At 44.3% G+C, this 24393-nt stretch overlaps 1 protein-coding gene across 1 annotated transcript; it reads right to left on the bottom strand.

Annotated features, from left to right (window-relative positions):
- Nucleotides 1-1361: 1361 nt before the first annotated feature.
- Nucleotides 1362-22652, bottom strand: LOC311223113 (meprin A subunit beta-like). The gene is made up of 16 exons (XM_084307860.1): nt 22606-22652; nt 22301-22386; nt 21990-22008; nt 21513-21554; nt 21260-21388; nt 20962-21082; nt 19532-19710; nt 18043-18261; nt 10828-10992; nt 10312-10341; nt 7092-7310; nt 3169-3621; nt 2821-2994; nt 2609-2711; nt 2322-2456; nt 1362-1991 (listed from the first exon to the last, which is right to left on the bottom strand). The coding sequence occupies exons 2-16, from the start codon at nt 22355-22357 to the stop codon at nt 1913-1915; spliced, it is 2124 nt and encodes a 707-aa protein (XP_084163986.1). The 5' UTR covers nt 22358-22386; nt 22606-22652; the 3' UTR covers nt 1362-1912.
- Between the last annotated feature and the right edge of the window lie 1741 nt (nt 22653-24393).

The raw sequence follows: 24393 nt of genomic DNA, 5'->3' as shown, positions 1-24393 counted from the left end.
CTTCATCACGGGATGTCCAGCACTCCGGTCATCACTCCGGGACACGGCGGGACAGCCACTCACAGGGAGACAGGGAGACGGGACAGGCGTTAGACAGTTCGCGTGATTGTGGTGGGCGGACATAGCAATAGATACAAGTGGTAAGCATATATGTGAATAGAATAGATATATGTAGTAGGCATATTATGTGAATAGAATAGAAGTACTTAACCGAGCAATGAACGTCTGAACCACGTTGACAAACCACGGACAGAAGATGGTAAGAAGCTGATCCATGCCCTCGGTGGTGCATGTAGAACAGTCACTGCAATCTTGGCCAAGACCCCGAGACATCCACCACCTTGGTCAGCACTACGAGACAACGACTCAATCAATCACCACGCAGGTGATTGAACATTTTATTGACAGATTGCAGAATGGGTACGGTACAGTACGGCTCGATATCAGTGTCCCCCATTTTCAATTCACAATGAATTGTAAGTAAGAGTGCAATTAGCACCGTGCAAATCAAAACGAAAATTAGAGATTGGAGCGCAATCCATTCTTTGTGGATCCCGCCCATAGTGTTTTGTTGTGAAGCCGGTGTGACCTTGGATTGCCAGTGCCAATAAAGTTAACACAATAGTGTTTTGTTGTGAAGACAGTGTGTGACTCCTTTTTGTTCATTAACATTAGCATTCTTTATTTAAGCCAGGCATTTTCATAGGACAAATTAAGCTGTTACTTGGATTTACTTAAACATTTTATGTCAAGGGGTTCCACGCAACTGTGACTTAAAAGTAACTTAACTTGATTATGTATTTTTAATCAGTTAATTTGTGTTCTCATCTAACATGGTTATGTTCAACTAATGTTAAGTTAAGTTATTTGAATGATGAATATTCCATACAAATTAACTAATCTAGTTAAATTACATGTACTCAATTCACTCGTGTATAATTGAGTTGATTTCATTGAGTCCATATTAAGAAATAAAGTTAAGTTACATTTACTCTATTTACTCATTTATAATGTATTTGATTTCATTGAGTTAATTATATATTATAATATATATATTATATTAAGAAATAAAGTATCTTAGAAGTTACTCAACACAATTGTGTGGAACCACTTGACATAACAAATTTAAGTAAATCCAACGATTTCTTTTTTTTAGTGCAGCTCCATCAAATTGAATGTATGAATTTACAAAAGTTGTTTTAAAAGCACCATCTTCCAATTTCTTCTTTATTTTATACCAATTATTGATGTGATGGTAATGACATTCTTCTTTGACATTTCTGCAAAACTGTTAAATATCGTATATTCCTGAAGGTGAATGTCTCAACCATGTCCAGGCAATATTCTTGAGAAAATGACAATGATGATGAATATTTTATTTCTCAAAAATGAAGTATACCCAAAAAGAAACAATGAAATCTAAGAATCCCACCACCATCAGTTAAGCAGGAAGACCTTGTTCATTTTATGTATCTGTCTCCCACCCAAAGAGTTCTATTTCAGTCCCACCTCCTCCTGCTCTGCTCAGGGAAGTTTAGAGATTAGAGTTTGGTCACCCACTGTCATAGATATAATATATATAAAAATTGGTTGGTCCCCATAAGAGAAAAGATTTAAAGTAACTGATATAGCCTAGTTCAGTCAAGTCTCCAAAAAAAGTATCATGGTATTTCCCCCCCAAGAGTTGGCATTTTGGTCACTACTTGGTATCATGTTTAATTTGGATTCTACCTTTGCTATTATTCAAGTTCAAAAGTGGAACCATGGCGGCGATACATAACTTTTACCCTGGTCAATTATTTATACAACGACTGTGTACCTGAAATGAACACCAAACTACCATGATACTTTTTGTATTGGTCCAATCAAGTCCATGTTCCAAGGTGACTTGTGGAGGGGAGGAGCCGACACCTCAGAGAGACAAAAACATCACAACAGTCAGGAGGATGAGCACGGGAGACGACGCCATTCCAGGAGAGAGGCAAAAGATGCTACAGGAAAGGGAATACAAGTATACATACAATTTATCAGGGTGTAGTCGTTTAAATGTCACTCCAGTTGTAGAATTTTAATAAATCAACAAATAAGGTTGTGATGTGAAATTCTGTGAAACGGTGAAAAATACGTTTTCAATAATAAGCGCACCTTTTTCCATCCACTGAACAGGACATTCACACCTATTGCATTGCTGGAGACGTGGACGACCACGGTAGCAGCAAAGTTGTTGCATTCTCATTGAAGTGATAAAACACTTGAGATAATGATCTATATTACTGAAATATTTATCCAAACGCTATCATACAATTATGAATCATAAGCACCTGTCGCATTCTGTGGTTGATGGAGGAGGACGTGTGGTTGTTGTAGGAGGACGTGTTGCTGCTGTTGTTGTTGGTGTAGGAGGACGTGTTGCTGCTGTTGTTGTTGGTGTAGGAGGAAGTGTGGTGGTGAGGGGCCTGCAAAGGGTATAGCAACATTTTAAATGGACATTCACATTATCTTGCATTAGAAGTGGTGAATGATACAGCAGCAGTGATTATGTTGTGTTCAATTAGTTGTTATACAAGACTTCTCCAAATGTAATAATAATAAACTATTAATGTCATACCGTGAGGCACATAGATCGTGGTTATGATTATGAGAGTGTGTGATCTTCACTGGTGGCAGTTTTGGACATGGCAGAGAACTGCCATTGACAAGAGGAGTGATGTCTATGGAAAAAAATAAACAATTATTGTCTAATGCATAGTTTCAAATAAAGGTGTGACAGACAATTTAAAGTTTTAGAAGCCAGATTGGTGGCGAGTATAGTTTGCCTGCCTGAGAAGGTGAAGAGGAAGGCGGCGCTCCCGCCCTTGAGGAAGTCTCTGGATTTCATGTCGTCCAAACTTTCAAAGTAGCTCCAGCCATACATGGTGTTGGCAAAGGCAATTTCACCGTTCTCGTCGAAAAAGCTTGACCCATTTACATTCGGCTTGCCCCAAAAGAGATGGCCTATTTACAGAGGAGAAGTAGATCAACAAGAGTAAACAACCCACCTAAAAATACTAGAGGTAAAGTATTCGTAGTATTGGTATGTTTCCTTCACAACATTTCAACTGAAAGTGGTGTTTTTCCACTGGGGTTTCGATTAATAATATTTTCAGAGGAAGAACGTGTCAAGCTCACCTTCATAATCAGTTTCAGTCGGGTCACTGACAAAGCTTCTTTGCTTGGACATCTGCAGCTGGATGCTGGGGTTCTGATCCACCGATAGAAAAGTCACCTGCCTCAATGGGCAAGGCCACTGGAGCTGGTCGTCATAGTCACCAGACACAAGACGCACATACAGTCCAAAGTAATACCTGTTAAGCCGTGCAACAATCTGGTAGGCATAGCCTGCACTGCTGTACTGCCGCGGACTGTAGAAATGGGTACGATAGGGATTGGTGGTCAGGAGATGCTCAAAGTCATTCATCTGCCAGGTGAGATGTGGACACTCGTTCTCAGACAGGTTGATGTCGTCGATGGAGAAGCCTCCAGAAGAACTTCCTGGCCCTTTAAGCACCTCAAACTCCACTTGGAAGGGCTTGGTGGCATTCAGGGGAACATGTTGGAGCTGCCAGTGAGATGTTGGTGAACCTGGGGAGAAGAAATAAGCAGATGTGTATGTTATAACTGCGGTGATTACATGTAACCTATACTCTGTGTATCATAAATCAAATTAAATGTATTTGTATAGCCCGAGATCACATGGAATTGCCCCCATGGGCTGTACAAGTATTCTTGTACAAGTCAAGAAGAAACATCACAATAGATCAAAAACAAAAAACACCATAAAATCCAAATATGCGACACTCCCAGACTTTCCCCAATAAGGAACGACTCACTAAAAACCTAGCAGAGACCTGAGAGAAACCTCAGATGGGCTGTTCAAAGGGGATCCCCCACTGGATGTTAGATTAATATAGTGTTGCAATGCATGATAGATGGATAGAGAATAGAACAGGCGAATAATTGGTATGAATGTATATATACATGTAAACACATACTGTATATACATACATGGTAGCAGTAGTATCTAAGGTACATACGAATATTTAGATTTTTTTTATATAAATAGAGCTAACAACAACAACAATAACAACAAGGTGGGGTGGGGTGGGGTGGGGGGGAACTGTACATTGGAGGTGGTTGGGTGGGTGGGGTGGGGGGGTAACTGTACATTGGATTATCGACGAAACCTTACTTGGTCCCAAGAAGAGGGTCTTGTGTATTATTGGGTTAGGACATTTACTGTACATTGGAGGGGGTTGGGTTAGGACATTTACAGGGGCCAGTTTCGAATTGCAGTCTCCCGTAGGTGCTCCTTGAGAGTGGTTTTAAAAGTAGGTAGTGATTCACATTCCTTTATAGCTGTGGGTAGGGCGTTCCACATTGATGTGGCATAATTGCGAAACATGTTTAGTCCCTTGTTTGAGCCGAATCTGGGTTTAACATGATTTGTGGAGCTCCCTCTGGTGTTGTGGTCGTGGTATTCACTGACCTTTGGGAAGTATTTTACATGGGTACCTTAGTCGTGTAGTGTATCTTGTAGACCAGGCCCATTGCAAGTTGCTGTACTCTGTCGTCTACTCTAAGCCATCCTAGGTTGTCAAAGTGGGCAGGGGTGAGGTGGGTTCTAGGAGTAAGGTCAAGCAGTAGTCTGACCAGTTTGTTTTGTGATATTTGTAATTTAGTTTTTAGTGCCTTTGAGGTGCTTTGGTACCATGAGGTGCAAGCATAGTCGTAGTACCCCTGAATGAGTGCTCCTGCCAGAGTCTTCAGGGTATTCTTGTTTACCAGAGAGGAGATCCGGTACAAGAATCGAGTTTGTTGGTTGACTTTTTTTATTACATTGGATGCCATTTTGTCACAGGAAAGATTAGCCTCTAGGATGGAACCTAGTATGTAATTTCATCTTTCCTTGTGTCACGTACGTGGGTTGTTCATTATCATTATTGCCATATTTTTAACACCATGTAACATCAGGTTAGTATATTTAGTATATGTTATGTTATTTTTGTTTGTGTGATGTGTCATCTTCTAATCCTGTTTCTTTCTCCCTTTCCCAGATACCACTTATCCCCCTGATTGAGCTGATTGCACCTGCTTGGTGCACCTGTGGGCAGTCAGTTGGATGAGTGGATATAGCATGGAAGATGACACACACACGGGGCGCCTCTTGTGAATCACTGCCACGTCTCAGAGTGGAGTGAGGAGGTTGCCCTCTCAGCTAGCTGAACTTGGAAGTGATACCGTGTGGTTTCTTTTGTGTCCCATGACTGACACAGTATTATTATTTTGCTAAGTGTTTGTTTGTTTATATGTATATCCTGTTTGTCCTCCCCTACCCTTTTTCCCTGTGCACTATGGTGGAGGTTTTAATCACTATCACCATAAATATATAATTTACTATTTGTAAAATGTCTTGTGTTTACTTCTTTACCTGCCCGGGACTGTGCTTTAAAAGCATTTACTGAGAGGGGCTGTTTTTTTGTTCATGTGCAGCCTGCTCCAGTTACTGTTCTGTGTGGTCATCAGACCTTTGTACATGACACCTTGTGACAATATTGTCACCCACTGTAACTGAGAAGCCGTCGGCCTTGCTGAGTTTGTTATTTGAACCGAAGAGAATGGACTCTGTTTTACCCAGGTGTAATGATAGTTTGTTGTCAGCGAGCCAGATGCAGATTTTGCCTAGTTCCGAGCTGAGGGTTTTTTCAACCTGTAACTTGTTCTTGTCAGAGACCAGCAGGGCTGAGTCGTCCGCGAACAGGAGCAAGTTGCAGTCACAAGCTGACGACATGTCATTTGCATAAATTAGGAACAGTAGCGGTCCTAGTATGCTTCCTTGTGGAACACCACACTGGGAGGGGGGGGGATAGGGTCAGTGGCGTAGCGGAGGCCCCCGCAACCCCCGCGGTGCGGGGGGGCCCCGGAGCTTAGGGGGCCCCGCCCCCACTGTAGACTATCCTCTTAGATTTCGTAACGCGCGCGAACAGGGCGCAGACAGTGGAGCCCAGTATGGTTCTGCGGGGCTGCAGCTGGACGCATCTCGCGCAGAGGGCGGGGCCCCCCCCTCCCTGCTACGATTTGCTCACCTGCGATAGGGCTAGGCTGATAACTAATGTTCATTGGCAGCGTTCAAAACACAGCGGGAAGCGCCGGTAAAAATGCCGCAAATATCCAAGCAAGCGGCGGTGCTTAGAAAAACAAGATGAGAGCGAAAGCCGAACAGGAGACGGCAAAGCTACGAAAAAGAACATCATTGTTCCAGCAGGCAGCAAAGGTAGACTGACTCTAACGTTACTGAAGAATGCATCGGCAGTAAGCTCCCCACCCAGGCCGGCCGCCGCGCCGCATCCACCGCTATCAACACGCCGGTCCAGGCAGACAGACAGCCCAGCCAGGCCCCCAGCCACGCTACAGCCGCCGAGACCCGAGACAGGTTAGAAGAATATAACGTTTTATTCGCCATAACCAGTACGAGTAGCCTACACGTTACATTGGAACTGGAATCTAATCCGTAAATTTTTTAGTACATGGTTTAAGTGGCCGCGATGTCCAGTGTGATGATAATAATGATGTGTGTTGTAGCGGGACGGCCAGTCACGATATGACATGGCACGAGATTATGGGTCATTGTAATTGCGAGGATTTACTGCGGGGGGGCCCCGACATATTGCGCAACGCCACTGGATAGAGTACCGTTTACCTCTACCATCTGTTCTCTCCCCTCCAGGTAGGATTGCATCCAGCTCACTGATAGACTATCAAAACCAATTGCTTTTAGCTTGTCAATCAGAATGGAGTGATTGACAGTGTCGAAGGCCTTTTGTAGGTCCAGCATGACCATGCTGCAGTATTTGCCTGCGACCTATACTCGATGTATCTGAATATAACATTGTACCCTAGATTAGAAAGCCTACAGTAAATGCCTTAAATCTTAATTCAGAACTTTAATCTACAATGAAATTTATATTTCTAATGCCATCTTTGTCACGAGAATCACCTTCTTAATTATAATGATATTGTCAAGTTTGGTAGGATATGTCAAGACACCACATTACCAGTAATCTGTCCCATGAGCCGTAGGTGTCCTGTAGAGTCCGTCTCATCCTGGAACTCTCTGATCCAGATGTTTAGCTCATCTGATTGGTTCCCACTGTGGTAGTAGTAGAACTGGAGACACTGGACGTGACATTCCCTTTTGGGGCTCATCCTCTTGGTCTTCAACCAGGCAGAGTCTCCTTCCTGGCCGGATATTGTGCTAGCGTGCAAAAAGTGACCTAAAAAAATACATTTCCTAATGCATCAGTCAAATTGTCAAACTGAAATTTGTTTATAAATAAAATATGTTTATTTATTTGTTTAAATGATGAATAATCATGATAGTATGACTTGGTGTAAGGTTTACATTAAATAATGAACTGCAAAGTGTCTATTCACTTTTGCTTTTAGCAAGCATTTGCACTAACATTTGCTACCAAACATTAGAGCTATGTCAGCTACCCAATGTTACAGCTAACGCTAGCTAGCTAAGAGCAACAGGATGCTTTATATTGTGGGGTTTGATTGATTGAAATTGATTGAAAACTTTATTAACAGATTGCAGAATGGGTACAATACAGTACAGCTCAATACACACAATTGTTAAGGGGATGCAGACCAGAGAAAGACTTTCGTCTTGTTTACATCAGGGTCCCCCATTTTCAATTCATCAGGACATATATGACATACATGACATACAGATAGTCAGTACTGCTACATCTATACATTTATGACATACCAGATTTGCAAATACAGTACTGTTTGTGATACAGAAGGAGTCAAGAAAAGGGAGTATATACATTTGATGTAGAAACTGTACATTGGAGGAGGTTGGGTGGGGGGGTTGGGTACATTGGGATATTGACAACCATACTGGGTAATTTACATTGGAGGTGGTTGGGGGGGGGGGGGGGGGGGCACACTGTATAAACAAGTAAAACTGTACATTGAGGGGGGGGGGGGGAGACACTGTACAAACAAACAAAATTGTACATTGGACTATTGACAAAACCATACTAGGTAAATGACTGTACATTGGAGGGGGTTGGGTTAGGATATTTACAGGGGCCAGTGTTGAATTGCAGTCTCCCGTAGGTGTCCCTTGAGAGAGGTTTTGAAAGTGGGTAGTGATCCACATTCCTTTACAGCTTTGGGTAGGGCGTTCCACATTGATGTGGCATAATTGCGAAACGTGTTTAGTCCCTTATTTGAGCCGAATCTGGGTTTAACATGATTTGTGGAGCTCCCTCTGGTGTTGTGATCGTGGTATTCACTGACCTTTGGGAAGTATTTTGACATGTACATGGGTACCTTGGTCGTGTAGTGTATCTTGTAGACCAGGCCCATTGCAAGTTGCTGTACTCTGTCTTCTACTCTAAGCCATCCTAGGTTGTCAAAGTGGGCAGGGGTGAGGTGGGTTCTAGGAGTCAGGTCAAGCAGTAGTCTGACCAGTTTGTTTTGAGATGTTTGTAATTTTGTTTTTAGCGCCTTTGAGGTGCTTTGGTACCATGAGGTGCAAGCATAGTCGTAGTACCCCTGAATGAGTGCTCCTGCCAGAGTCTTCAGGGTATTCTTGTTTACCAGAGAGGAGATCCGGTACAACAATCGAGTTCGTTGGTTGACTTTTTTTATTACATTGGATGCCAGGATCAGGAGGACTGAATGACGTGGGGGGGGGCAGACATATAAAGCCCTCCTGCGCCTCAGCGCCCCATTTAGAACATTCCTGAACTTGAACTTCATGGGTTTGTGGTAGATTATTAGTTAGTGGGTATTTCAAAGTACCTCATATTTGGTACCATTCCAATGATATAAAATATGTGTATGATTATCATGATTATTATATTGAACAAATGCATTTTCAACCTAGTGTATGGAATGTAGACAATCTTGTGGGCAATATAGAACAGCTGACTAGATTAGAAATAGCATCTATTGTTCAAGAGTTATGAATGAATGAATGAAACTAAATATCAACAATTAAATCTACAGTTGCCCATTGGAAGGTGTTGAAGCCATAGAGATGCATAGAGTGTCCGTTAACGAGGTATCCTGTTCCTCCCCTCCTCACCTCCTCACCTCCTCCCCTCCTCCCCTCCTCACCTCCTCACCTCCTCACCTCCTCCCCTCCTCCCCTCCTCACCTCCTCACCTCCTCACCTCCTCACCTCCTCACCTCCTCACCTCCTCCCCTCCTCCCCTCCTCACCTCCTCCCCTCCTCACCTCCTCACCTCCTCCCCTCCTCACCTCCTCACCTCCTCACCTCCTCCCCTCCTCCCCTCCTCACCTCCTCCCCTCCTCCCCTCCTCACCTCCTCACCTCCTCACCTCCTCACCTCCTCCCCTCCTCACCTCCTCACCTCCTCCCCTCCTCCCCTCCTCACCTCCTCACCTCCTCACCTCCTCACCTCCTCACCTCCTCACCTCCACACAACACCAGTTGAGTCCAAAGAGATGAAAGCTAGAGGGGTCAGTTCCTACCTACACGGTACAGCAAATTGCACTCACACAGCTACTGTGCCATTAGATTCTCACTGAATTAGCACCATTGTACTGGTTCTTTAAGTGAGACAATCATCTTCTATGCTGTGAGTCAGTGTTGTAGTCGAGTCACTAAATCTCGAGTCCGAGTCGAGTCTCGAGTCCCCATTGTTCGAGTCCGAGTCCAAGTCTGAGTCATCAAAGAAGAGCCCTAGTCCGAGTCCGAGTCCAATTCATCAAGATTGAGTCGACTCCACTCTGGCAGTCAAAGAGCTGACATACAAATAAAAAATGGTCTACAGTAAACATAAATGACACAGCGGTCACCATTTCAAAGGGAGTTTATTTACTTTGTGACACAATAGCCAAACAAATGCACTAGCCATCAATATCTTATGTCAAATGATTAGGGCCTATAAAAAAGAATCCTTCAGAGTCCGAATGCAGTCTATGCTCGAGTCCAAGTCCAAGTCCATTGACTATAGGTCAATAAAAACAATACACAGACAAAAAAAACATTACATTTTTATTTTTATTTATTTTTTCCCTGATTAATTTAGATTATAATCGATTCTAACATATTCAAATCAATGCATCGATTCTAACACATTAGAATCGATGCATTTCGATTAATCGATGCATCGTTACACCCCTACTAATTATAGAAGTGTTGTAAATTAAGAGTTGTCATTGAATGTGACTTTGGCCATCTGAATATTTGTTTATAATACGGAAAGTTGAATGTTGAATACATACATACCTAGTTCTGGAGCCGCTGTAGTGAAATTTGCTGAGAAAAGAAACAAATTGATCATAACATGAGCAACCTGTTAAAAGATGATGCCAACAAATGTCTACAAAAGAAGCAAAATGGTGAATCTATTACGTCTACTAAGTTTGTATCAATGGTATTCTTTACAGAACAGATAGGCCTTCCAGCTCTCTGATTGGTCAACATTTCTATATTACTGGAAGAATAGTTATTTTCCTTATTTCTTACAATAAACAAGACACATGTGAGTGTTAACTAAATTTTTTTAGCATTTTAAAAAGCTTGCATGTGTACTTTATTGTTTGCATTTTGTATGTCACTTCGTACTCTAGGTTGTACTTTAGTTTGTATTGTATATTCTGTATAGTGTTTGGCCTTTATTCTTTTTACCTTTTACTGCATGAAGCACAATCTCAGGGGGCTCATAAGGAACCAAGCATTTCACTGTAATGTACAGTGCATTATATGTGACACATAAAACAAAACTTGAAGTGTTCATCATACCCCCTTCAGGCCTAGTACTTGGTAGGTTGGTGTGGTCAGAATGAGGACCTCCGGAAGCATATGCCACTCTCTCCCAGCCGCCCTGCTTTGTCATTGAACAGAGACTCATCCCACACATGGCCTCATCAGAAACGCTACAGGTCATCATCAAGGTGATAGATGAATCTGTTGATACAAAGTATATAGCATAGAAGATTATGAAATGCTTGGACAGATCAGGATGATGACTAGGCTGTCTAATGACTAAATAACTAGCAGCTTATTATATTATAGCTATCAACAAGAGACACAATATGTTAACCTATTCATAGTATTCCTATGACGTGTTTCACAACACAATATTGTGCAATGCCGCAGCTCATTGGTCACAATTATTATTTAACCCTTTCACAACCACACTACCAAAGGGTAAACCCTTTCACTGCGACAATACAGAAGGTTAACTCTTTCACGGCCACACGACAAAGGGTTAACCCTTTCACAACCACACTACATAAGGTTCTGTTTCGTTATGGATCTCGCTCAGCATCATACTGCACTGTACTTCACTTCGTGCACGAGCACTGAATAAAAAATTCCACCATGTACCTTTACATCCCAACATTCGTCTGGCCACACCCCCATCTGCTTACCTTCATAAGCATGTGTGTGGCCACCTACTCACCTCCTTCTTCACTTTCACCACAAGGAAGTGCCTTCGGTAGATCCCCACTTGACGAGGTTGTTAGTAGAAGAAAGTTGGAAAACAAAAGAACGGGAAGATACGTTGACATCATATCTTTATTTTCTCTCTGACTATTTCGAGAAAATACGGCGATATTGTCTTTGTTACTGGAGTGTCTGGAAGGTGATGAGCATTCTGACCTTCAACGGCTTTTTCGTATTAGGAGCTCACGCCGCTGACATGCTCCCCAGCTACAGTCCTCCTTGCTGCGGCTGGATGGGGTTGCCCTCCGGCCACACAGCTGGACTGTGGGAAGCACCGACTGAGAAGCGGTGGTTTCCAGGTTGGGTACGTACTGTTTTGCTTGCGAGCTCTGGTTGTTGTTGATGCTGTGGGGGTTAGCTGACAATTTACGAAACGCCGACTCCAGGCTGGGGTCCTCTGCTCGGCTTAAACGGCGGTCGGGGGATCTTGGTCTGACGCCCATGATGGCTAATCTAGTGGGCCGCGCTAGGTCCTGGTGATCCCGGGATTCTAGAGCGGATGCTTCTCTGTCCCGTGCAGGCCCCACCTTTCATATAAAAATGAAAGTACACCCTAACGAGGAAATGTGGGCATAGGATCTTCTTTATCGGGAGTTCCATGCTCAAAGTCGGCTGGAGCCCGAAATGGGAACTGTGCTGGCCCCGCTGTATGTCTGGATCACCGTTGAAAACTGTGTTTTGACATTCTTTTTCTTTTCCCTCTTAGGGGAGGGACTTGGACAGCGGCCTGTCTGAAGTGTGGCTTGTTATGTCGTTGTGTACAGTTCAGGTGATAGCTGCTTAGCTGACGTGCTAGTTGTGGCCTACTGTGTTAGCCAGTCAGCTGTTAGCTGTGGCGCTAGCTCGCTGTGTTTACCAGGCTAGTAAACGTTAGCTTGTTGCTATCAGTCGGATGGCTGTTAGCTTAATGCTACACTGTTGAACGTTTTCTATGACTATAACATGCCTTAAACACTCTGACTACGACGTCATGTTTGACAGAGGATGTTAGTCGAACCTACACCGGGAGCCCTGCCAGCGAGGACTGCGTCAACATGGAGAAACGTAGCGGCTGGGTGGCGCAGCGACGCTACCCTCGTCGCCGACACAGGAGATGCTATGTTCAACTTCGGTGTCCCATTAGCCAGATTGCAGTTATCTTGGCCTGCGCTCAGGGTAGGAAAGTCCCGACCGGATTTAAACACTTCTTCTTTCCTTCCCTTCTAAATGTTTTGTAATAACGATGTTTTCCAAAATGTGTGTTGTTGCAATACATTGAGGATACGACGCGTGTTGTGTGTGAATTGTCTTGTCACTGGTATAGCTTCTCTCTCCATAGGAATCGGGTTGTTGTTTACATGTGTAAAAATGATCTGGTTAGTTGTGATGAGAACATGTGTGTTCATGTAACGTGAACTCACAACTAAGGGGGTTAATTAACCTATGAAGCTATGCTTAGTGACATGTGATTGAGGAATGAATTCTTTTCTCAGCCTGTAATGACAATGAACAGTGTGTTCACATATTAACAGGGTTACCTGTTCATCTTGGTCGTATCAAGGGTAAGGAAGGAGGGGTGGTCCCCCCGGTTTCCCTGGGGCTTCCCCACCCTCCTCTCAGACATGTTGTTGACAATATATTGTGTCACTGTGTTTGTGGGGATACGATGTAACCCTCTGGTTAATTGCTGGGGTTGTGCTTTCCGCTTGAGAAACAATTTTTTTTCCTAAAGAAAAGATTTTTTGGTCACTTATTATGTGTGCTTAGCAAGGCCTGTGGCCAATACATAATCGAGGATTCTGTATTCTCTCGTTATGAAAAACGGCGTTCCTCTGTAGCAAGAGTGTACTTTTGCCATTTTTTGTTGTGATGAAGGGTTGTGTGTGTCTTGTGATCTACAACTGGGTTAGGTTTGGCCCACAGAAGCACATATGTAAGTCTGGTACCGGGGCTCTTAGTAAAAATCAGATAGCAGGTTAGCACATGAGCTATGTGAGGCTGTTCGATGCTTCATGTAGCAGGCTATGACTGTGTCATGCTCTACTTGTCATTACATCGTATCATGGGTGTGGGGTCGTAAAGGGATGGTAATCCTTGCCTCCCCTTTTCTGATTGGTCAGGGGTTAAAACCTCCTGTCCTTCAAGGTTCCTGTCACGTTGCTGTTTGGCACGTTACAGGGTAAGAGGGGGGGGGGGGTTGGTAAGACTTCCGTGGGTTGTTCAGGTCCATGTTATGGATCTGTTTCGGGGAGTTGTCAGAGCTCCTCCTCACAAAGCTCCTCCTCTGGGAGAAGTGGCTTCTGTGAGTTCGGACTCTCCTTCCCTGTGAGGGAGCCTCCTCAGAGTTCAGAGCCTCCTCCTCAGATTGTCAAGGTGAGTAGAACTTCAAAAAGGAGTTCTGCTCTATTGTGTGTGTATTCGATTCAATTCGATTATTGAGTGTGTATTGGTTCAGTGCCTCCTCCTCGGAGAGCCCTAACCCAAGTGTTACATACGTTAGCTTGTTGCTATCAGTCGGATGGCTGTTAGCTTAATGCTACACTGTTGAACGTTTTCTATGACTATAACATGCCTTAAACACTCTGACTACGACGTCATGTTTGACAGAGGATGTTAGTCGAACCTACACCGGGAGCCCTGCCAGCGAGGACTGCGTCAACATGGAGAAACGTAGCGGCTGGGTGGCGCAGCGACGCTACCCTCGTCGCCGACACAGGAGATGCTATGTTCAACTTCGGTGTCCCATTAGCCAGATTGCAGTTCTCTTGGCCTGCGCTCAGGGTAGGAAAGTCCCGACCGGATTTAAACACTTCTTCTTTCCTTCCCTTCTAAATGTTTTGTAATAACGATGTTTTCCAAAATGTGTGTTGCTGCAATACATTGAGGATACGACGCGTGTTGTGTGTGAATTGTCTTGTCACTGGTATAGCTTCTCTCTCCATAGGAATCGGGTTGTTGTTTACATGTGTAAAAATGATCTGGTTAGTTGTGATGAGAACATGTGTGTTCATGTAACGTGAACTCACAACTAAGGGGGTTAATTAACCTATGAAGCTATGCTTAGTGACATGTGATTGAGGAATGAATTCTTTTCTCAGCCTGTAATGACAATGAACAGTGTGTTCACATATTAACAGGGTTACCTGTTCATCTTGGTCGTATCAAGGGTAAGGAAGGAGGGGTGGTCCCCCCGGTTTCCCTGGGGCTTCCCCACCCTCCTCTCAGACATGTTGTTGACAATATATTGTGTCACTGTGTTTGTGGGGATACGATGTAACCCTCTGGTTAATTGCTGGGGTTGTGCTTTCCGCTTGAGAAACAATTTTTTTTCCTAAAGAAAAGATTGTTTGGTCACTTATTATGTGTGCTTAGCAAGGCCTGTGGCCAATACATAATCGAGGATTCTGTATTCTCTCGTTATGAAAAACGGCGTTCCTCTGTAGCAAGAGTGTACTTTTGCCATTTTTTGTTGTGATGAAGGGTTGTGTGTGTCTTGTGATCTACAACTGGGTTAGGTTTGGCCCACAGAAGCACATATGTAAGTCTGGTACCGGGGCTCTTAGTAAAAATCAGATAGCAGGTTAGCACATGAGCTATGTGAGGCTGTTCGATGCTTCATGTAGCAGGCTATGACTGTGTCATGCTCTACTTGTCATTACATCGTATCATGGGTGTGGGGTCGTAAAGGGATGGTAATCCTTGCCTCCCCTTTTCTGATTGGTCAGGGGTTAAAACCTCCTGTCCTTCAAGGTTCCTGTCACGTTGCTGTTTGGCACGTTACAGGGTAAGAGGGGGGGGGTTGGTAAGACTTCCGTGGGTTGTTCAGGTCCATGTTATGGATCTGTTTCGGGGAGTTGTCAGAGCTCCTCCTCACGATGTTGCAATATATTCTTTTCAATCTATACAGCTTGCGTGGGAAGTCTCTCTGGGGATTTCCGTCTCCTCCCTATGGCGAGGGTGGTGGGATGTAAAAATGTAAAAAAAAATTACCCTCAGCTGCGTCACGTGGGATTCATGTCGGTCTGTGTTTCTTTCTTTTTTAAATAAAAAGAGGAAGGAACATGAAGCACGACGGCTCCGTGTCATTCTCCCAGGCGACTTGGAGGAACAATGTTTGGTGTCTTGCTAGACTATCCATTGATGTGTTTGGGTCTCGACGCATACATAGTGCTGGCTCGGTGTGTTTCTGTTAAGAATCATGCAGGGGCTAAGTGCGCCTTGGTTGCTTGTTATTAAAACAGCGTTTTTATAGGGCAACTGGGATGGAGTTTTGTCTCTTCCGAGCGCCAGTTACTAGGTTGTCTCGATGAATTCTCGTTCATATCTGGGGGATGTTAACGGAATAGATCAGAACATAGGTAGAGGGGTCTCAGGCCCTTGGGGTGGGCCACTGAGCACGGTCCAAATGGGACCGTCTGGGTGGCGCCCTCTTTTCATGTTTTAGATCGACACGCATACCTACTCCCTCTTCTGGAGTGGGCATGTCGGCGTGGTTAGGACACGGGACTGGTCTGGTCGCACTGGTCCAGGTCAGTTAAACCCGTTGTCCGCCGGGGATGCAGATCTGCTGTTCTGGTACCCTGAGGGACTTGTGCTTTTTTCGGGGGGAAAAATGCCGGGTCGGCCTGGGTGTCACAGGGTTAGGCGTTTTGGAGACCCTTTGTTGGGTACTCTTTTGTACCTGGCACTATCATAAGGGGCTGGTTCTCCTTTCTTCGCTCCTCTCTCACGCATGGCGAAGAGGGGGCTGTTCGGGTGGTCTTCTGGACCTCCTTTGGTAACCCTGTGTGCTTCCCGAGCCGCCGGGCCCGGTCCGTAGTAAAGTTTCGTTGATACCATAGGCCTGGGATAACCCTTTTTTCTTGAGGGGTTATAGGAACAACAACCGTCTGTACCGAGAGGGTAGTTGATTCCCTGGTATGTTGGAGCAGTGTCAACTCCCGGGTTGCCCGGTTGAGTGTGCCCCTGCACGTTCATGACGTCTGCCAATCATGTCAGCCTTCTCTGCCACGACCCCTCTGGGTGGGTTTTTTTTTATGGAGGCTTTGTCATGGTGATCAACAAAGCCAGCATACGCCTCTTCCGCCGGGGGGGGGCTGTTTTCAGCTGACTCCTTTGGCGCCTGTCTCGTCCGCAGTGCTCCAGGCTCAGGTTACAGCCTGCTGCCTGGTTTCCCCGGTGCGCTGCCTGCTTCCGTTGGTTAACCTTTTTGAGTGCTTACGGCCATGCTGACTGCCTGTTCTGCAGTGTGCTATTGGGGGGAAAGGGCCCGCTCTTGGAGGGGCCTTATCCGAATACGCTGGCGATGTGGGGGGCGGTGTCACTAAGTGACCGCCTGGTGGGGTCTTGATGCCCTCTCCGGGCCCCCTTTTTCCAGGGGATCCAGTCCCTTCAGTGGGTCTGGGTCTTCCTTCGCGCTCCACTGCTACAGCCTTGCCACGGGGTTGGGTTTACTCTTGACCCCGTGTTTTTTGGGGGCAGTAACGAGGTTGTTCCTTCCGTTCGTTCCCTGGTGGCATGCGGGTTGTGCGTGTGTGTAGTCGTGGGGTCAAGCCACGGTCTGCTCACCCTGTGCGTTGAGTTGCTTGAGTTCCTCTTCGCATGGTCGGATCCGTCTCCCTCCCGTAAGCCTCCAATAGGGGGGGTATCCTCCATTAGGGAGGGTCGGGGGGCTCGGTCCTCCCCGGTCTGATGGTTGTGGGGGGCCTCAGCGGGGTACATTTGTCGGGCTATGGCTCTCGCTCAGCTCCTGTTATGCAACTGATGCTGAGCGAAGACCATAATGAAATAGAACGTAAGGTTATGTATATAACCAAGTTCTGTGAGTTATGGTGACGCGCAGCATCAGACGCCGCTGCGGCCCTTGATCTCGCCTTGTGGTGAAAGTTTGGGAAGGAGGCGAGTAGGTGACCACACACCTGCTTATGAAGGTAAGCGGATGGGGGTGTGACCAGACGAATGTTGGGATGTAAAGGTACATGGTGGAATTTTGTATTCAGTGCTCGTGCACGAAGTGAAGTACAGTGCAGTATGATGCTGAGCGTCACCATAACTCACAGAACTTGGTTATATACATAACCTTACGTTAACCCTTTCACTACCACACTACAGACGGTTGAAAGGGGTTCTCTAATGTGGTAGTGAAAGGGTTAATGGTGATCACCTGCTATTTTATTACAATCACCATTTCTTTGTGACTAAGATGTCCGCAGTCGAATACTGTAAATGTGTAACTTTTGAAAACATAATGACAATGAGTAGGAAAGAGGGTTTTAATAATACATCGAAATGTATTATTCCAATACGCTGGTCTGTGATAGCGAATATTCCGTTTTCCATAGTCAGAAAGAAGGGAGATGAGACTCCATAGTAAACGGGAAAAGATAGAAAGTGTCTCCATGATGGTTTTATGGGGATAAGGATGACGCATTTCATGTTTATACATAGTAATTGACTGCGTACAGGAAGAAGAGTAATTTCCTGATTCTCTTTTCTTTTTTCTTTTTGAACTCTGGTAGTAACACTCACTGCAATTGTAGAGTCTGTTCAACTTCAGAATGTCATTTGGACTAAATTCCAGACGTTGACCAATCACTTCCTGGAACTGTGGGTCCTTAGTGATGATGGTGGAGCCGTTGCCGTTGCTGAAGGCATATCCACCATAGTGCATCGCTGAGTGGTAGTCATATGGAGTTCCCATGGTGTGGCTGTCTTCTTCACTAAGTTTGCGAAAGTTTCTCTCTTTGCCTAGATTAGAGACACAAGAAACCATATTCAATTTCACAATTATATAGGGGAGGTGTGGGGTCTGCTCCTCGACGTTCCCAAAATAAAGGAGGAGAAGAAAGACTTCTACGAGGTACGGTAACGGGAAGCGAGCCGCCAGGCGACGGAACCTCACAGTGTGATGCTTTCCCGGGCGGTGTTCCAGCCCCTGGCCCACATTAGAAGCTAAAACACACACAACACACACACACACACACACAACACACAACACACACTCCCCCCCCCCCCCCCCCCATCACTCATGTTTACATTTCCAGACCCCCAAACCAATTTACAAGGCTCAGGCCTCATAAAGATTCATAAGCAAGTGAGTGAGCGAGCGACCGGCTTTATTAGATTTCACAGGGCTTAATCATTATTACGGGCAGAGATGTTGTCTCTCTGTCTGTCTGTGTGTGTGTGTGTGTGTGTGTGTGTGTGTGTGTGTGTGTGTGTGTGTGTGTGTGTGTGTGTGTGTGTGTGTGTGTGCGTGCGTGCGTGCGTGCGTGCGTGCGCGCGTGCGTGCGTGCGTGCGTGCGTGCGTGCGTGCGTGCGTGCGTGCGTGCGTGTGTGCGTGTGTCTGTGTCTGTGTGTGTGTGTGTGTGTGTGTGTGTGTGTGTGTGTGTGTGTGTGTGTGTGTGTCTGTGTCTGTGTCTGTGTGTGTGTGTGTGTGTGTGTGTGTGTGTGTGTGTGTGTGTGTGTGTGCACGTGTGATAGCCGCTGTACAACATTTAGTTGGAGCCGGAGTTTGGACCTTATTAGAGGCGCGGCTACAACATCAAGGGGTATTGTGTTATTTCGTTCAGCTTTGAAGGCCCGCTGGCTTGCATTCCTTCACTGGTACACAGGGATGCAGAGAGACGGGGCACGCACATGTTCACACAGGGTACAGGGAATGTACGCAGGCTGTACATTTAGATTCATAGTATATTCTGTACAATTTGTAAAAATTTGTAAAAATACATAAAGTGTGTGTGTATAACATTGCGCCCCCCAAAAAAGGAAATGTCCCCAATTGCCAAGAGCCACGTTTATCATGTCAGGACACATAGAAGCGTGGTAGATCTCTCGATTCACAATTATATATCCCAGTATATTATATATACTGTATAAAAAAGTATTAAAAAAAGATATATATATATATAAATATATATATATATAAAAAAAGAACTATTGATTTTCTAACTTAAACAGCATTGACGTAGAAAAATGTGATGTAGAAATATCACTCGAAATATAGGGTGAATCAAACCTTCTTGAATGTTGGCATAGATAATGTCCACATGGTCGTCTCTGTCATGTCGGGACTGTTCGTGGTAGAAGCCCAGAGCGTGCAGGAACTCGTGCTCCACTGTGGAGATCCCGTCACAATATCGGCCAATGGAGATGACCTGTTCCCCAGCGAAGGCACGCCCAATGTATGACCAGCATCTAAACAGGAAGAGACACGTCAGTAAATGTCACAGTTCACAGCGAGTGTGTGTGTCGTAGTGAGCGTTGAGGAAAGGCTATAGAGATCTATGAAGAGGCAAAAGCCATCCGGGGCGCCGTACAAAAAGAGGGGGGGGAAAGCTTTTATTTATTTTATTTGGGGGCACGCCTGCTCATACCTTATTAAAAGCGAAAGTATAGACGCAGCACGGATAACTTGTGCTTCCATTCAAACAGACGGCAACACACGTGACGTCAAGTCTCGCTCGCGTGAGACTTCCTCTCTAGATACTCTACCTGGCCAGGGTACTCCTGGGTCCTAGTGCCCCCCGATGTTACACTATATGTCATGCACATGTATTTTATATGTTAATAAAATTGCATTTATCTTTAGTCCTAATTCTGTCACTGTTTGTCACAAAGAAGGGTGTATCCGAAAGCTGCCTACAACATTTGTAACATGTGATGAAAAAGTAAACAAATATTTAACTGTATTAGACACTTGTTAATGATGAATAGGCTTCACTTTAGATTGGCCCCCACGATAGCATCTGCAAATGATTTATAGATGTTTTATGAATGTCTTAACAAATCATTTGTTGAACATGAAAAATAAATGGATACACTATAGTCGTTTTTTCATATCTATTTTTCAAAGCATCTACAAATGTGTTACTACACATTAAACAACATTATTTAATGATGAACAAATCAAGTACAAACAATGTTGATAATGAGTTATAAATAATGTAGAACTAATCTGTAAATGTTATACAAATATAGTTATAAATGATTTAATAATCATTTATGAATGTATATAAATGGTTTGTTTATGATTAGTTCATTATCCACTAATGCGTTATAAATACTTTGTAAATGGTATACAAATATAGTTATAAGTGATTTAATAATCATTTATGAATGTATATAAATGGTTTGTTCATGATTAGTTCATTATCTACAAATACCTTATAAATGTATTATAACAGGGTGTTATTATAAAGTGCTACCTATGATGATAATGTGTTCAGCAACATGTGCCTATTACGTCAACAATCCTAAACTAGAAATATAATGAACAGCCAAATTGATGTAAATTGTATTGAGGGAGGCCATTTCCTGGGATAAAATAAATATATATGAATAGAAAATATACAAGTTTTCATCCTACTGAAGGCTTTGTTACTGAAGGTCATGGTTCTCTACGTTAATCTTAGTTATAGCAGTTATCAGTTATTATATAGTACATACCCGGGTAACTTCTGGACAGAAATGTAATTCTCATCATCGGGGTCCTTGGGCTTGAAATCAATGCATGACTTCAACCTGAACTGTTCAAAAGCTCTCAGGATGACTCCTTTAGCGTTCATCTCTTCAGTATGAGTCCATGTGTATAATATCAAGGTTACCATGAACATGCAATGACAAGATGTAAGAAATGTTAGGAACGTTATGTTCACAAAAAATGGACAGATGTGTATGAGATTGTGGTCGTCTCAGGATAATAATGATGTGCTGGGTTACTATATACGGACAAAACTGCATTTACCGAGGTCCTTGTCCAGAACATATGAAATTGGCGATGTCCATAGACTGCCCTCAAAACCGATGGTGTTCCTCATAGTACCGACGGGGTTCTTCGGCGGCACCATGATATCGCCAAAGGTTAAGTCCAAACCTATAACACAAAACAGAAAGTGAGGAATAATTTCCAAAGAAAACTACATTTAAATATTGCCAAAGTATATCAATGAGGAGGCCTTAAAACACCGTTATCCTCTTGCAAATATCTTCAACTTTACCCTTGTTTACATCAGTAATGTCCTTGTCCCAGGCATCAATTTCTAGTAAAAGCAAACAGAAAAGATGGAACAGATATAATTAACTTGGATTGTAAACAGGATATGCATGAACATGTACAATTACTCAGACAAGGTGATGCAAGTATCTTAAGGAATCTATGCATCTAAGAATCTTTATTAAATAGAAATGGACTGCAATTATATAGCGCTTTTTATCCGAAGCACTTTACAACTTATGCCTCCCATTCAGCCACTCACTCACACATTCCCACACCAACAGCAGAGGCAACCATGCAAGGTGCCAACCTGCTCATCGGGAGCAGTTAGGGGTTAAGTGTCTTGCTCAAGGACACTTCAAGCTGACAGGGGAGAAGCCAGAATCGAACCGGGAACCTTCAGATTACCAGATGACCACTCTACCTCCTGAGTCACTACGCCCCACACAAAAAAATTATTATTAGATGAATTAAAACATACCCTTTTTCTTGGGTTGATGCTGGGACACACACACACACACACACACACACACACACACACACACACACACACACACACACACACACACACACACACACACACACACACACACACACACACACACACACACACAAAATTAAGGTTATTAAAAAACTCAGATTTGAATGTGCCCTTTTTATTGTTGAAAATGGCTACTACTGTATTATAAAACAATGCTTTGATTAAAATTATATAATTAAATAGATAATGTATTTGGATATAGAAGATACATAAAAAGAAAAGTCCATATTACAACCAAAAACGTATCTTACCTGAGCGAATGCTGGTGAAACTGCCAAGATCACCATGAGGAGAATGTAGACGTTCATCCTGTGAACTGTAGATGTCCTCGAGGACACTTAGACCAACACAATAGAATAGAATAGAAATACTTTATTCATGCCGTTCAGTGCTACATCTAATCAACGATCGTATGAAAATAACCGTTTCAAACTGCTATTTGTTGTACTTGTAACAATGATTATTTAATTCAACAAATTAAGAAGAGCATAACACAATTATGTATTAGTGAGCATATGAAAATGCCTTTGTTAAAACATTTTGCTATTGTACTTACGACGTCTACGTGCAGCCAACCGGTTGAATGAGTATGTCCTTTGCGGTACATGGCTTATATAATGAGCCAGGAAGCGTAAATGTTTTTGTTCTATTTCAGGGAAACCTCCAAACAGGTTTCAAACAATGACTCCAACTTCACCTATGGACAAAATATGTTGTGTATTCTAGTTATGCAACAACTGGTAAATGTAGTAGTACACAGTAGTAAAGAAGGCGAAGCAGCGCCTCTACCACCTGAGACAGTTAAGGAAGTTCAGAGTATCGGGGAAGATACTCCAGTCCTTCTACTCAGGGGCTGTAGAGAGCATCTTGACCGGAAACATCACTGCCTGGTATGGAAACAGCACGGCACAGGACAAGAAGGCCCTACAGAGAGTGGTGCGCTCAGCCGAGCGTACCACGGGTATTGCACTACCTCCCCTGCAGGTGCTATACAACAAGAGGTGCAAATCCAGAGCCTGCAGAATAATGAAAGACCCCCACCACCCCAATAACAGCCTGTTTCAGCTGCTGAGGTCAGGCAGACGCCTGCGAACCCCAGCTACTAGGACAGAGAGGCTTAGGCTCAGCTTCTTCCCCCAGGCCATCAGAGTCCTGAACAATGAACATTGAGTACCACAGAACACTGAACTATCCACACATGAGCACACACACGACACACACGCTGTGTACGCTCACACACTAGCAGCCACTTTAACACTTTAACATGAGCGGGCACACACTCATGCCGCACACACGCACACTTATGGCCAAAAGGAAAGGCCACTTTAAATTAGTATAACAGGAACAGTGTATTGCACTACCAAAGCTACCTAGCATGTCCTATATGCTCTGTAAATAACTATGTACAGATACCGAGATGTCACACCATGTTACCTGTTACCTGTTTATTGCACAATGTTTTTTTTTTATTGGATTCTATTATATGTTGTACCACTGTATTGCACATCGTTGCGGGCAAGACCACCCGCATTTCATTGTATACTTGTATGCCGTGACAATTAAAACTCTTGACTTGACTTGACTGGTTTTGTTTAATGCTCTTCGAGCTGGGTCTGAGCTCCGCTCTGAGCGCCTGGATACTGGACTTTCTGAGTGAAAGGCCCCAGGCGGTCAGGGTGGGGGGTCAGACCTCCAACACCATCACCCTGAGCATCGGGTCCCCCCAGGGCTGTGTTCTGAGCCCCCTGCTGTACTCACTATACACACATGACTGTGTGGCCAAGTTCAGCTCCAACTCCATAGTGAAGTTTGCGGACGACACAGTGGTGGTGGGGCTGATCTCGGACAACGACGAGAAGGCCTACCGGGAGGAGGTTGAGGTACTGGAACGCTGGTGCCAGGACAACAGCCTGCTCCTGAACATTGGTAAAACCAAGGAGCTGATTGTGGATTTTAGGAGGAGACAGCAGGAGACACACACACCACTGAGGATAAACGGGGCTACCGTGGACAGGGTGAGCAGCTTCAAGTACCTGGGGGTCCACATCTCAGAGGATCTGACATGGACAACACACATAGACTCAGTCGTAAAAAAGGCGAAGCAGCGCCTCTACCACCTGAGACAGTTAAGGAAGTTCAGAGTATCTGGGAAGATACTCCAGTCCTTCTACTCCGGAGCTGTAGAGAGCATCTTGACTGGAAACATCACTGCCTGGTATGGAAACAGCACGGCACAGGACAAGAAGGCCCTACAGAGAGTGGTGCGCTCAGCCGAGCGTACCACGGGTATTGCACTACCACCCCTGCAGGTCCTATACAACAAGAGGTGCAAATCCAGAGCCTG

This window comes from Notolepis coatsorum (assembly GCF_963971535.1).
Source record: "Notolepis coatsorum genome assembly, chromosome: 2".
NCBI lineage: Eukaryota > Metazoa > Chordata > Actinopteri > Aulopiformes > Paralepididae > Notolepis > Notolepis coatsorum.
This window is presented reverse-complemented; position numbering and strand designations above follow the sequence as displayed.

What these genes read in the sequence shown, in the direction of transcription:
- LOC311223113 (XM_084307860.1), bottom strand. Translation starts at nt 22,357, where the DNA reads ATGAACGTCTACATTCTCCTCATGGTGATCTTGGCAGTTTCACCAGCA. An exon ending in GCTCATGGGACAGATTACTG is followed by an intron (nt 3,622 to 7,091) that starts GTAATGTGGTGT and finishes TCTTCTCCCCAG; the next exon opens with GTTCACCAACATCTCACTGG. An exon ending in CTTCCTCTTCACCTTCTCAG is followed by an intron (nt 2,712 to 2,820) that starts GCAGGCAAACTA and finishes TTTTTTCCATAG; the next exon opens with ACATCACTCCTCTTGTCAAT.